Here is a 13,639-nt window from a genome sequence, read left to right on the forward strand (position 1 = left end):
TTTGATTCCCTAATCCACACATTTAACCACATTGAAATAAGCTTGGTCTGTTTGCTACGGTCCCCTGAAGAAGACTAATGGAAATGAAACAAATACACAATGTGTAAAAATTAGATACGTGATTGTTTTTTAGCAGTACAATTTAAATGCTTAACTTATCTTCATTTTGGTAGAAAATAAAGTTGTTAATATAAGAAATATAAAATTCATAAATTAACTTTTGACAAAGTTTAATAGTTCAGTACTTAGTACTTATGGATTTACAAGTCCCAGTAAATATCTGATACAATGCACAGTAAATGATACAAGAATTATAGTTCACCTTGTTTTTCTTCTTTTTTTTATTGATATGTGTATTTAGTTTTGATGTTTGCTTTCAAGCATTTTGACATGATATTTTGCAGCATAACTTGATTATATTGTTTGCTTGTTTGCTTCTGCATAACAATACCTCTATATATTTTGTTATGTTTATAGACACAGTTCACTAAGATAAAAATAACAGGATGTTTCACATTGTTGAAGTTTTCTTTGCAAATTCTCATTTAGTAATAAATATGCTAATTTTGTTTAATGAGAGCTTTCCTCATCATGATATTCCCACTAATTAATTTTTCAATTCTTTAGATTTATTAATCTCTGTGATAAAATAAATCATATATTTTCTAACCTTGTATAGTGAAGAGTAAAACCAGGATTTCTTATCAGTTGAGAAAACAATGAGGAAGAAAACAGCTATTCAAATGAAACTTAGAAAAATTGATGTGCCTCTGCTTTGGGGCGGGGCTGGGTGCAGGTACATCTGTTATACAAGTGACTGCTACTGATGCAGATGATGCCAACTATGGGAACAGTGCCAAAGTTGTCTACAGCATACTGCAAGGGCAGCCATACTTTTCAGTGGACCCAGAATCAGGTAAATGCACCTGCGTCTTAGTCTATTTCATATTATATAATATAGACTGATCTGCAATCTCTTTAGTGAGCTTTCTGTGTTAAAACCTGTCCAGACAGTTTTGAGTAGCTTCTTTTTACAGTTGCTTTACAAAAATGAAATAAAACATCCTATGTTAAGACAATTCTTTGATAGCTTAGCTCTTCTGTCTATTATTTATTGGGTTGAAATTAATGAGACTAAAAGATTTCAGGTAGAATACTATAATCTTTAGAATAATGAATGCAATAGTCAAAGTGTAAAGAATATAAGGATTTTAAAAATTAAGCAAAATCAACTAATCAAAATAGAAAATGCATAAAATTGAATGTTTTCTGTCTTGTGAATTACATTAAATTAATTGTGGGCACTCATTTTCTCCATTTATCTTTGGTAAAATGGATCTTGAAATGTATAGCTGGATTTCAAAAGTCAGTATTTTAATTTTACACTTTTTTTAAAGGCATAATAAAAACTGCGCTACCAGACATGAGCAGAGAAAACAGAGAACAGTATCAGGTCGTTATTCAGGCCAAGGACATGGGCGGCCAGATGGGAGGCCTTTCTGGAACAACCACAGTGAACATCACCCTCACTGACGTCAACAACAACCCTCCTCGGTTTCCACAGAGTAAGGCAGGCTGTGTGTTCACAATAATTGGAATATTCCCAAGCACACCATTACAACAGAACTAAGTGTCCATGTTTCTAGTTCTTTTTGTGAGAGCAAATCAATGTACCCCCTCCGACAAAGAAAAAGTTAGTTTCCTAAAATTAAAAGTGATGTTATGTATCCCCAAAGAGGAATGGAAGAAAACAAAAACAAAACCAAGGGTCTTTTGCACTTAAGGTTTGCCAGCTTTTGATGAGCAAGACAGCTTTGCAGGCTGGTGTCCTCACAGTCACTGTTGCTATCCCACCTTTCAGAGCACCCTGGGTAAAAATGTGGGCACAAAAGTCTGCCTGTTTACATCCGAAGTATACACTGTTCACAACTCTTAGCTAATTTATAAACAAGCATTAAAAGCCTCTATTTAATGAATTTTAAAACACAGATTGCAAGCTTTGTCATCTCTAAAAACAGGATCTATATTTAAAGAAATGTATGTGGGTTAAATTGGAAGCTTCTTAATATTCTTTTGGTTTACATAAAAAGTCATGAAAACTTGGTTATGTTAACATTGCACTAATATTGAAATCATCAATTATGTAACAACATGTTAAATTTTAGAGTTAAATTTTCTGAAACTTAAAGATCAGTGAATTTCCTTCCAGATGTCACCTAGACTTTCCATTCAGATTTTAAAATATAAGCTAAATGTATAATTGGGTTAATTATCACACTGCATTTCTGTCATATGTTAGGACACTAAGAGAAAGTCTGTATCTGCTATAACACTGATAAAATGCTGAGGGCTGGACCATGACCTGAAAGAACTGCCGATGTGGCACTGTTTCCTCATAAAGAATATGTGAATTAATTGTTATATCGATTTTCCTTGTTTTACTGACTAGTACTTGACATTAAATTTTAGAGAATGGAATATAGAATGCTGCACTGAGATGGAAAACCTCCAAATCCTAACCACAAAATCACTGGAAAGAGATTATCCTTTGAAGTCAGAGCCTAAACTCTGTTTTCTCATTTTCATAGCTGAGCAAGATAATTTCCTTTGGCCTGTCCACTGAAAATTGTTTACCCAAATTTCTTCTTTGAAAAGACTAAATAGGTTACCATAAAGAATATTTGAGTTTATATAATGCCCAGCACCCATTTTCAATTATATTACTTTAATCATTTTATTTTTCCATATTTACACATTTATAGAAAATTTGTGAAAGAGATACTTGTCATTACAGTAAAACAAATTTTAATGCAGGGTTGGATCTGTACTTAGCAGGGAAAACATGGCACTTAAAGACATTAAATTTAAGTATATTAGCAGAACCAACCAAAATAAAGGCATTGCTGCTTGAAAATTATTGGGAAAATGTGGACTATTTGAAAATTTGCAAATTCACTCTTTTATTCTGAGTGTGTGTAAAATGTGTGGCAAGACTATTTAACATCATAATCAAGTAACAAACAATTGGGTTTCATGATTGTCAGGGCAAGTTCTGGATTATTAAAGCAAGTTTCCATGTGCTCTTCAAGTAACATTGAACATTCTCTTACTCCTGATGTAAATTATATTTCTCAGGTATAAATTGAGAAAATTAAACTTCCATAAATTATTTTTGTGCTCCATAAATCCATAACTTTTGACAGTATACAACTCAATACGATGAAAATGCCTCTCAATTTAAATCACTTTACTTAGAGAGAAATTGAAAATTTGAGTCATCTGAATTTGAAAGTCAAGGCAGCTACGATTCAATTTACAGGTACTTATCAATTTAATTCTCTGGAGTCTGCGCCCCTTGGAACTCATCTTGGTAGGATAAAAGCCAATGACCCTGACACCGGGGAGAACGCTGATTTGGAATACAGCATTTCAGAAGGAGAAGGATCGGACATGTTTGATGTGATCACCGACAAAGAGACACAAGAAGGGATCATAACAGTCAAACAGGTTTTTTTGGCTGTGCTCCTATTTTCACTAAGTGCTCTTTGGTTTCACTTTACTTTTCAGTACATAGAAAAGCAACCACAGATATGCTTCTCATTATTTTTTATGTGTTGTCCATTATCACAGTTAGTAAGAGAACTGTTTTCACTTCAAATAAGGGATACATTGTTCCTGATAGTTATGTTTCAACTCATGCTTAGATGACTGTGCTCTTGTAGATGAGACTGGGATTAAACTCAAGAGTACTTTCTTTGCATGCCTCTATAGAATAAGCAATAAACCAGATCCATCAGTATCTTTTGTAAGTGCAATGATCCATGTAAAATGAGTGAAACAAGATGAAGAGCTAAGAGCTAGAACTAACCTTGAAGCCTCCTACTTTTCAATTAGCATTTAAATATCAGAGGGTGCTATGTAAAATATTCTGGTTTATGTACTATATTGGCTTTTAATGGAATGACCTGAAACCTTGTAAATTATAATACAGTTAATATTAACTATTTTCATTTTTCACTTATTTCCTTTATATATTTCTCTCGACAAATACTCAAGTTGATGAAATGTAAAATTTATTCTAGAATTACATTTTAGTTAGTCTTCTTACTTTTAGTAATATTTAATTTTTACGATGCTATTACTTAATTAGTATTAATTTAGATGATATTTTATGTAACTCTGCTTGAACTATTAAAGAGAATTACCTAATTGACATCAGTATATTATACATTCCATGATAGTTATATTGTATAAATATAAAGCAAACATGCTATTTCATTGAATAAAATTATTAAGTGATAATAGGGGTAGTTACATAGCCATAGTTGATTTAAGCAATAATTAAACATTCATTTAATCAACCAATGCTCTGTCTTCTAGTGTATCCTAACATTTTTGAATTTTTTTAACTCAGAACTTAGATTTTGAAAAGAAAATGTTATACACCTTAAGAGTGGATGCAAGCAACACCCACCCTGATCCTCGCTTCTTACATCTTGGGCCTTTCAAAGACACAGCCATGGTTAAGATATCTGTGGAAGATGTAGATGAGCCCCCTGTGTTCAGTAAGCACTCTTACTTGATGGAGGTGGATGAAGATGTGAAGGAGGGAAGCATCATTGGCCAAGTCACTGCATATGACCCAGATGCTATGAACAACATAATAAAGTAAGTACTTGAAACACATCTATTAGTTTAAGCATGCAATCCATTTTAAGACCTTTGTAAAAACTTGAGCTGTATAATTGTGTGTGGTACACCAAACACAATGAACACATCTCAAAGATCCATTCTCACATCCGCTTCCTTCTGAATTGCTCTAGGCATGGGAAAAGACTTGCATCTTACAACCGCACAAGGTAGATGCTGATATAATAATACTATATCAAAGGTAATACTACTGAGTCTCTGAACATTTGAATATTATATCATAGCAGAAAATCTAGCTCCTAAAACTATAGACATCAGTTTCTGTAAGCTACAGATTTTAATCCTGTGATTGGTAATGTGATAATTCCATTGCCTCTTAATTTTAAATCAGGCACATATATAAATTCAAGTTATTTAATAGACATTCAAAAATTCAATGGTTTCAATAAATAACCAAATATATGACAGTCTGTATTGAATATATAAAATAAAGATCTATAAGGAAATATGTGTATTAGAAATATTATAGTAACTTTATATTTATAGAACTATAGTCTGCTAAAATAGATAATAAAATACTACATTTCAAATTTTTGATGGATAACTTTATTAATTATATTAACATACCCAAAGAAATTCTTCCTAAAACATAATATGTAAAACAAGAGGAAAGGTAAAAGTACTAATAATTAGTAAGTATAATATTTTCAAAATATAACTTGTAGTTTCACCACTTAAGAAACAGTACTTCTGAAATTTAAATAATTCTTATAAACTATCCATTAAGAATGAGGTGGGTGGGTGGCAATAGGGGTAGGAGGGAAAACTGTGGTTGGAATATAAAATCAAATTTAAAAGAATACATAAATTATAAATAAAAGAATTATATAAATAAAATGTTTCTGTCTCAATGAGATCACATGTACATTGCTTAGTTAATTCCCGGGGTCTTGTCCTCTTAGTGACCCTCTGGTTGTCCATCCCCTCTGGTTCCTACATTCTTTCTGCCTCCTCTTCCATATGTTCCCTAAGCTCTGAAGGGAAGGATTTGCCAGAGACATCCCATTTTGATTCTCTCTCTCTCTCTCTCTCTCTCTCTCTCTCTCTCTCTCTCTCTCTCTCTCTCTCTCTCTCTCTCTGTGTGTGTGTGTGTGTGTGTGTGTGTGCGAGCGTGTGTGTGTGTAATGTTCTGGGTCTCTGCGTCTGTTCACATCTGCTGCTGGAGAAGTCTCTGAGGATGATGAATAATGCAATGCTCTATGAATATAGCAAAGAGAATCATTTTGCTGATACTTTTTTATCAGTCGTGTTTGCTTTTCCCTATATTTCTGGGCTATCTAGTCTCTAATTAGTTACCCTAGCAGAGTTAAGTATGGGTTTCTTCTCTTGCATATTATATCCTGACTGCATTTTCTCACTCCTCACCCCTACTATCACTCAACCCCCAAATTTCCCTCTCCCTCTATCTACTCTTCAGTTTCCCTTCAGAAAAGTGCAAGCTCACAAGGGTTATAAACCAAATGTGTCATATCAAGTTGCATTAAGAATAGGCAGCTCCCCTTAAATCAAGTCTGGGAAAGGCAACCCAATAGAAGGAAAGGGATCCGAAAAGAAGGCAAACAGGTTGGAGACAGCCACTGATGCCACTGTTAGAAGTCCCACAAGAAGACGAAGCTACACCACCAAAGCATGCATGCAGAGGGTCTATATCAATACCATACAGACTCCCTGATTCTCAATTCAGTCTCTGTGAACCACAATGAGCCAGGTTAGTTGATTCTGTGGGTTTTCTTGTGATGTTCTTGACCCCTCTGGCACCTACATTTCATATATGCAAACTAGATACAACTTGAACTAGTTTTATAGCCAAATTTAAAGCAAGTTTTAATTAAATCCTGGATAGGTAGATGGGCTCTGGCCAGGTCCAAACGCAGGTTCGTGGGAAATGGCCCAGAATCAAGTACGCCAAGGGCTTAAGAAGGGAAACCCATAATTCATTGCATTTTCCCTCAGGTCCAATCTTGGGTAAGCATGCTTCCTGAAGTACCTTCAGCCTGTGAACATCCCTCCCGCCCAAATGCTATGAAGAGCATTGGGTGCATATGGCTCAAGCAAACTTGTTTAGGGAGCTATCTGTCTTTGGGTAAGGGGCTTGCAGATCAGAGGCATTTTTTTTGTGTCATGGATCACTTAGACATAATAATTAAAACTTAAAATGTAACTTTGGCTCTCACCCATCTCCCTTAATTTGTATCCAGAGTCAAATCCTTGACTCTGTGATGGGGACCTGTTTATATTGGGATCTAGTAACAATCAGATTAATGATAGCCAGACAGCAATTATCACTTGGTTAAGGCATCAATGATGTAAGTACAACTACAATTAGCAGAAGCAGAAGGACCAAAGGCCCTGTAGTGACTGACCGAGTTCCTGTATAGAAGGAACCTGGAAATGATAAAGGGGAAGAGTTATTTACTTTATCTCAAGTCCACTATGACAGGGAGCATTCTTTTTATCTAGTATTGCTATGGACACCATTTGGATTATACTTTGTATTATAAGATCTCTGATGGTATTAACAGCCAGGTTAAGTATAACTTTATCAACATAGCAGCAGGGAACCAGGTTCTTAGCCAAGGCTGCAGCCAACTTGTTAGCTCATTTCATATGTGAAAATAAAGAGTTGATTTTTCTGGATCTTCTAGGTCTCTTGTTGAGTAAAGGTATACAGGTTTTGATAATAGGCTTTATATTAAAAGGTAATATAGATCTATTTTTTGTAAAAGGAGAAAAACAGGAAGAAAAAGAAATCTTCAAACTTAAGTTTGAATTAGAAATATTGTTTGAAAAATAGTGTTACTCATTCCATTAATGTATCTTCATGTAATTAGTAGACAATTCCATCAGCTAGAGATTTTGTATTTAAAATGAACTGTTATCAAGCTTTTTCTTCTGTTTCAAATCCCAAAAGTTTTTACCCCTATAGAATTGATGTTGAATATTTCTGAAGCTCTTTGACATTTTGAAGATGGAATCTGCATTTTTCCAAACAATTAAAAAGCATGTAATTTCAAGCTGTTTCATACATTAGTGTCAATTACAACTTATCATTAATTTAAAATATCAGTAGACTCTAAACATCACAGTAATGATACAAAAATTCAGGTACATAAAAATGCATAACTGGTTTCATGTTTTGGAGAATGGGGTGCTCATGCATTTATATAAAGGATATATATAAGTGCATGTGGGGACCAGAGGTGTCTGACATCTCAATTTGTGGCCTCCTTATTTTTTAAGATGGGATATCTCACAGAATCTGAAGGTTGCCTATTTGTCTAGACTAGCTTTCCAGCAAGTCACAGGGGTCCAACTCCCTCATCATCCTCCCAGTACTAGAATTAGAGGATGTGGCTCTTTACCTACCCTTTATGTTAATACTAGTATTGAAATCAAGTAATCATGTTTGTTCTACAAATTCTTTACAGACTGAGCTTGCTCCCTTGGTCATGAAGCAGATATTTGGCTTAATTTCATTTGTATATTTAACACATTTGCAAAATATGCTGTATAAAGTAACATGTAAAATATATTTTTATGCATTAAGAATTTTTTAAACTTCATCTTAATGGTTCTCTGTAAAGAAATTGTATGATGTTTTGAAAATATTTACTACTATTAAGAAGACTGATAATTGAAAACAAGAAATGTGTAAATATATTTGTAGTATGATTTAATGATTTATCCAGATGGACTATGAGTGATGGATATGTATAGAATGATATAGAAGATATGAGATCTATACAGAGTACCACTATTGAAATTATTAAATTATTTTGCCATATATGAGTTTATCCTTTGTATTAATCATAGTTATCTAGAGGAACAGAAATGACAGAATGAACACACACACACACACATATATAAATATATGTATATATATATATATATATATATAGAGAGAGAGAGAGAGAGAGAGAGAGAGAGACAGAAAGGAATTTGAAAGTCATCCTAGCTATGGAATAACAAAGAAGTAGACTTTAACGTTAGTGAACTAATTGACTTTCCAATGAAGAGGGAAAGAAATCAAATAAAGAACTACGGCTTCCTTTTCACACTTCCTTTATACAGGTGAATCATATCACTTGAAATGATTTAATTAAAAAAACCCTCACAAGTGTACCCAAACACTTGGGATTTAGTTGATTTCAGATATAGTCAAGTTGACAACCAATATTAGCCATCACAATGCACCCTTCGTTTATTTCACACACAAGCATACCTCGTTATTTCATGCTTAATGTTCAAGTGAAAATAACAACCAGATTTAATTTAGTTCAACATAATTTAACTGTCCCATGTAAAATGTCAAAACATTATATATTTAGTAAGGCTATAATTATGTCTAACATCATATAAGTTTTCCATTTACAACCACAAATGCATTATAAATTTTATAATATGGCAAGGTTTCATGAGGGACATTCTTTAAGTATCCCAATCTTAAACACAGTGATTTCCTTTAATTGGTATTACAATACACAAAAATATCCAAGGGGAAAAAATAACAATCTGCAAAATACATTTTCAGTAAAATATGACCAAAACATTAATGTCATTTATAGTCCTTGTTACTGTAACTGGTCATGCTGCCTTGGCTTATATTTATTACTACTGTCCCCTACTAGACATTTTTCATTTCCTTCGCTCTAACCAGCAAGTGAGAAGGTCTTGGTTTTAGTGTTGGACAAGTGACCCATACTTGCATTGCTAAAGGATCTGTGTTTTTTGTCATCCTAAATGGATCTAATTGTTTTAGCTTCCCATTGGTTTTAATCACAGGATATTGTAGCACCAATAAATGCCCTGAATAATATTGTGTACTCCAGATACAATCTTTCTTACCTCCATTTTGGAGAAGGAATCTGCTTTTCCCTTGGTAATGTGGATCAACCATGCTCCTAACACTGTTATTTATATCATAGCATGTTGGTTTCACAACAGCTGATTTCTGTAATGATTTCTATATAAATATTAAACTACAGAATATTAAATTACACAAATTTAGGGATGTCCTATGATATTTATTGAAAGAGAAATCACTTACTTGAACACCAAGAAATCCAAGAACCAAAGGTCACAGCTGCTCTCCAGGTTGAAACCAAAACCCAAAGAGAGAGCATTCCCTCCCCCTAGCTCTATTTACCACCATTCAGTTCTACATAACTGTGAGCACACCCACATTGGAGTGGCCAGCGCTTAAAGATACGTAAAATCACTCCTTACAGAATCCCAAAGTTACTAGGGAGAAGTCTGAATTTATAATTCAGTGGAATGTTTGTTGTGTCTCCTGGTAATGGTGCTTGCCCTGCCCCATCCTGAAGAAAGAATCTCTATTATAGTAGAACTTAAGGTCACAATAACAGGAAACAAAACAGTTTCAGAGTGTATCATTTTGTGTGCTAATGAATGAAATTATTCTTTTTTTCTCCCATTGATTTCTGGATGCATGGCTCCTGGCTATGGGGGAGAAAAAAAGCATACCATATATTGGACATTGATACAAACATGCCACCTGCCACCTTTTGGAGAATCCTGGACTAGTCCTCCAGATTACTTCCACCTAATAGGTGCTGTAACTGTGTCTTCAAAATGGCATTCCATCTTTCTATCAGGCCCCTTCAGATGGTGGGAACATGGAAAACCCAGTGGATTACATAATTGTGGGACTACTGAATGGAGATTCTAGGTTTAATATGGAAGCTTGCACAGTTTTTTTTAATGTATAAAAACTTTCTTTTATTGGTTGGATGAAGAATAATTAAAAATGTCCTACTGAAAACTGAGTTGAATGTTCCTGACATTCCTTGGCTTAATATTGATAAGACTCAGAGAAACTGCAATTCTACAGTGGGCACACTGTGAAGACTAATCCTCCAATATGGAGAGGCACAGAAGACATGCCCTTCACTAATTATATAAGACATAAAATGATAAGAGGGACACAAGCCATTTACATAGTTATGTTGTCACCCATTTTCTTGTGCCAGACCCTAGGGTCAAAGATGTTGCTGCTCTGTGGGATAGATTAAATGCACTTGGCTTCCAAGTAGATTGGGTCAGATAACAGTACTGAATGGTCAAAGGCAAGGATATTGTAATGCATAGTGCAGGTGAAACAATGTTCATAATGATCTGAACCATAAGTGAGCATCAAGGGTAGAGTGATTTATTTTTATGTGGCACTAATCAACCAAGGTGTTTCCAGGCCTAAAATAGATAAGAAGCACACTGCATTTTTGTTTGATCTGAATATGCAGGGTTATTCTCTTTAAGAGAAGCAATATTGGTTCTTCCCAAAAGGGAATTTCAATCCTGTGAACAAATTTTCATAACTTGATCCAGTTTGCAGACCCAGGATCATTTTAAGGAAGGGACAGCCAGGTTCCCCTGAGAAAGGATCTAAATTAAATACCCAGTGTTTTACTGTTAGCCTTTCTACAGTCTTTCCCCAGAGAGACCTCTGACCTTTTACAAGGATAATTGAACATTGGGGAAAAGGAAATAGATTTTCTGTGTTTTTTTGGATACTGGTTTTGAAGTAATGCTGATTCCTGAAGACATTTACAATAATTGTAACCCTCCAGTTTAAATGGGGTCTTTCAGAGTTTACATAATTAATGGAGTTTTGAATGATATTTCATTCACAATAGATCCAATGGGTATCTAAACAAATACTATGGTTATTCTCCCAGTCTTGGAGTGTATAATTGGGATAGACATATTTAGAAGTTGACAGAATTCCCATATTAGTTCCTATTCTGTGATCTAAGGGATATTGTATTTATAAAGGCTAAATGGAAGCCTTTAGAGTTGCCCCTGCCAGTAAAAATAGTGAATCAGAAACCACACCCCAGAAGGGACAGCAGAAACCAGTGCCCCCATCAAGGACTTGCAAGATGCAGGCTGGTGGTTCCCTTTTTTTACTCTACTCTCTGGCCAGTGCAATAGACAGATTGATCATAAAGAATGACAGTTGACTATAAAGTCTCAAGTAGTGACTTCAATTGTAAATGCTATATCAAATGTGGTGTAGTAACTTTAGTAGATTAACACATCTTCTGGTACATTATGACTAGGTATTGATTCAGCAACTGCTTTTCTCTCTGCTACTGGCCATAAAGACTACCAGAAGCAGTTTGCTTTCAGTTGGTAAGGCTAGCACCACACCTTTATATTTTTACCTCAAGGATATATAATTATCCATTTTTGTTTTGACCTGAACTTATAAATGTAAATATATGTGCATGTACATACACATGAAACATGATGGGAGTATTTAAAAAATTAGAAAGAATTCCAAATATTAACAGGTTTACAGATGTCACTAATTACAATTATTTTAATAAAGTGTTCAAGGTTGGAGAAAAGACTGAGAAATTAGATGCATGGTACCTGCTGCAGAGAACTGTGGTTTGACTCTCAGAATCCACATGGCAGCTCCTGCCCACCACAACCTCCATTTTTGGTATCTGATACTCTATTCTGACCTTTGTATTCAATAGCTACACATACGATGCAGGGATATACATTCTAACAAAATACTCATACACATAAAGTTTTTAAATACTTAAAAATATTCTGTATAGAAAAAGTAAACGTATTTGTCTTTGATATATCATGTTTTCTTTTTTCTTCAGTTTTTAGTATATCATTTTCTTGTAGTTTTTCAACTTGTCAGTGTCCACTGTTTTAAGGTAGGTGGGTTTATAATAGTGTCTTCAAACACTCAAGAACTCTTTGCTCTTGATAACTTTTGCCAACTTCTGAATGCAAAAGTCAATTTTGGTTAAGTTCTTATGCTTAACTTTTATTATTTCTACTCTTTATGCAAAAATCATATGCTAATTATAAAGGAGGATAATATACCTTGGAAAAGAAGATTATTCTCCATTAGAATGCTATGAATCATCTTATTGTTGGAGATCACATCCAGAAATATTATGTGTCCTTATTTATGTGATGCATTTCCATGATTTGGTAAGTGTCTCAAGAGATACTTATTGTTCCTCCAAGTCCCCTAAAATATGTGTGTATTCATATCAGAAATTTCACATTACTCTTTCCATTTAAAAATTCCATTCTGGAGAAATTTCTGCAACTTATCAATACATTATGCACAGCCAACAATATTCATGCTCTGTTAGTTATGTTGCTGTGATTTCACTACATGTCAATCTTCATACAATGAATTAATATTATTAAACTAGAACTCCTAACCAGAAAATGATTAAAATGGTTTTTGTACATTATCTCTGTAAACCCTCAGTTTAAAATATGTTACAATAACACAAGTATAATAATTTTAATATATAGTAATGGTTATAATTATGTTATGACCACTGTAATATTGATAACAAAATTAATTAAATATTTTTATGTTATGTGTGCAGGTCATTTGCTTTGTGCATGTCTGTGAATCACATGTATAAAGATGCCCATTGAATTCATTAGATGTTCTTGATTGCCTGGATTTGAAATTATTGACATTGTGAGCCAAAATATCAGGGCTAGAAAATGAACCTTTGCCTATCTAGAAGATAGCCAAAGCTTTTAATTTCTGAACCAACCTTCCAGTCCCAGAAAAACTTTTATTTCTGTTAGCATTTAACAGCTTCTTTGAAGTAAACCTGATCTACGATGAAGTGGACAAATTTGAAAACCTGAGTTGTTAAAAATTACCATATTTTCAAAAGTGAAAACATCATCACAGACATGTTCGTGTCTTTATGATCATGATCATAAAAGGTTTTGTTTCTTGGATTTGTATTAGACATTTTTAGTTATTGTTTGATCTTTATGTATGTGTGTATATGTCCCCATCATGTTCACATACAACGTCATGTTCTCCATTTTCCCCTTATAAAGCAGAAGTCCAGTTAGTGATGTTCATCTATATGAGCATAGTTTAGACACATGCACGCAGGAA

The 13,639-nt window shown here is 34.0% G+C and overlaps 1 protein-coding gene across 1 annotated transcript in view; it reads left to right on the plus strand.

Annotated features, from left to right (window-relative positions):
- Positions 1 to 13,639, plus strand: part of Cdh9 (cadherin 9) — a 134,805-nt gene that overhangs the window by 106,770 nt on the left and 14,396 nt on the right. The window contains exons 4-7 of the mRNA XM_040757730.1: positions 797 to 916; positions 1,398 to 1,565; positions 3,320 to 3,507; positions 4,415 to 4,668. Coding sequence (XP_040613664.1) covers positions 797 to 916; positions 1,398 to 1,565; positions 3,320 to 3,507; positions 4,415 to 4,668 — 730 coding nt within the window. The remainder of the gene's footprint in view (positions 1 to 796; positions 917 to 1,397; positions 1,566 to 3,319; positions 3,508 to 4,414; positions 4,669 to 13,639) is intronic.

Source organism: Mesocricetus auratus, unplaced genomic scaffold, assembly GCF_017639785.1.
Source record: "Mesocricetus auratus isolate SY011 unplaced genomic scaffold, BCM_Maur_2.0 Super-Scaffold_100015, whole genome shotgun sequence".
NCBI lineage: Eukaryota > Metazoa > Chordata > Mammalia > Rodentia > Cricetidae > Mesocricetus > Mesocricetus auratus.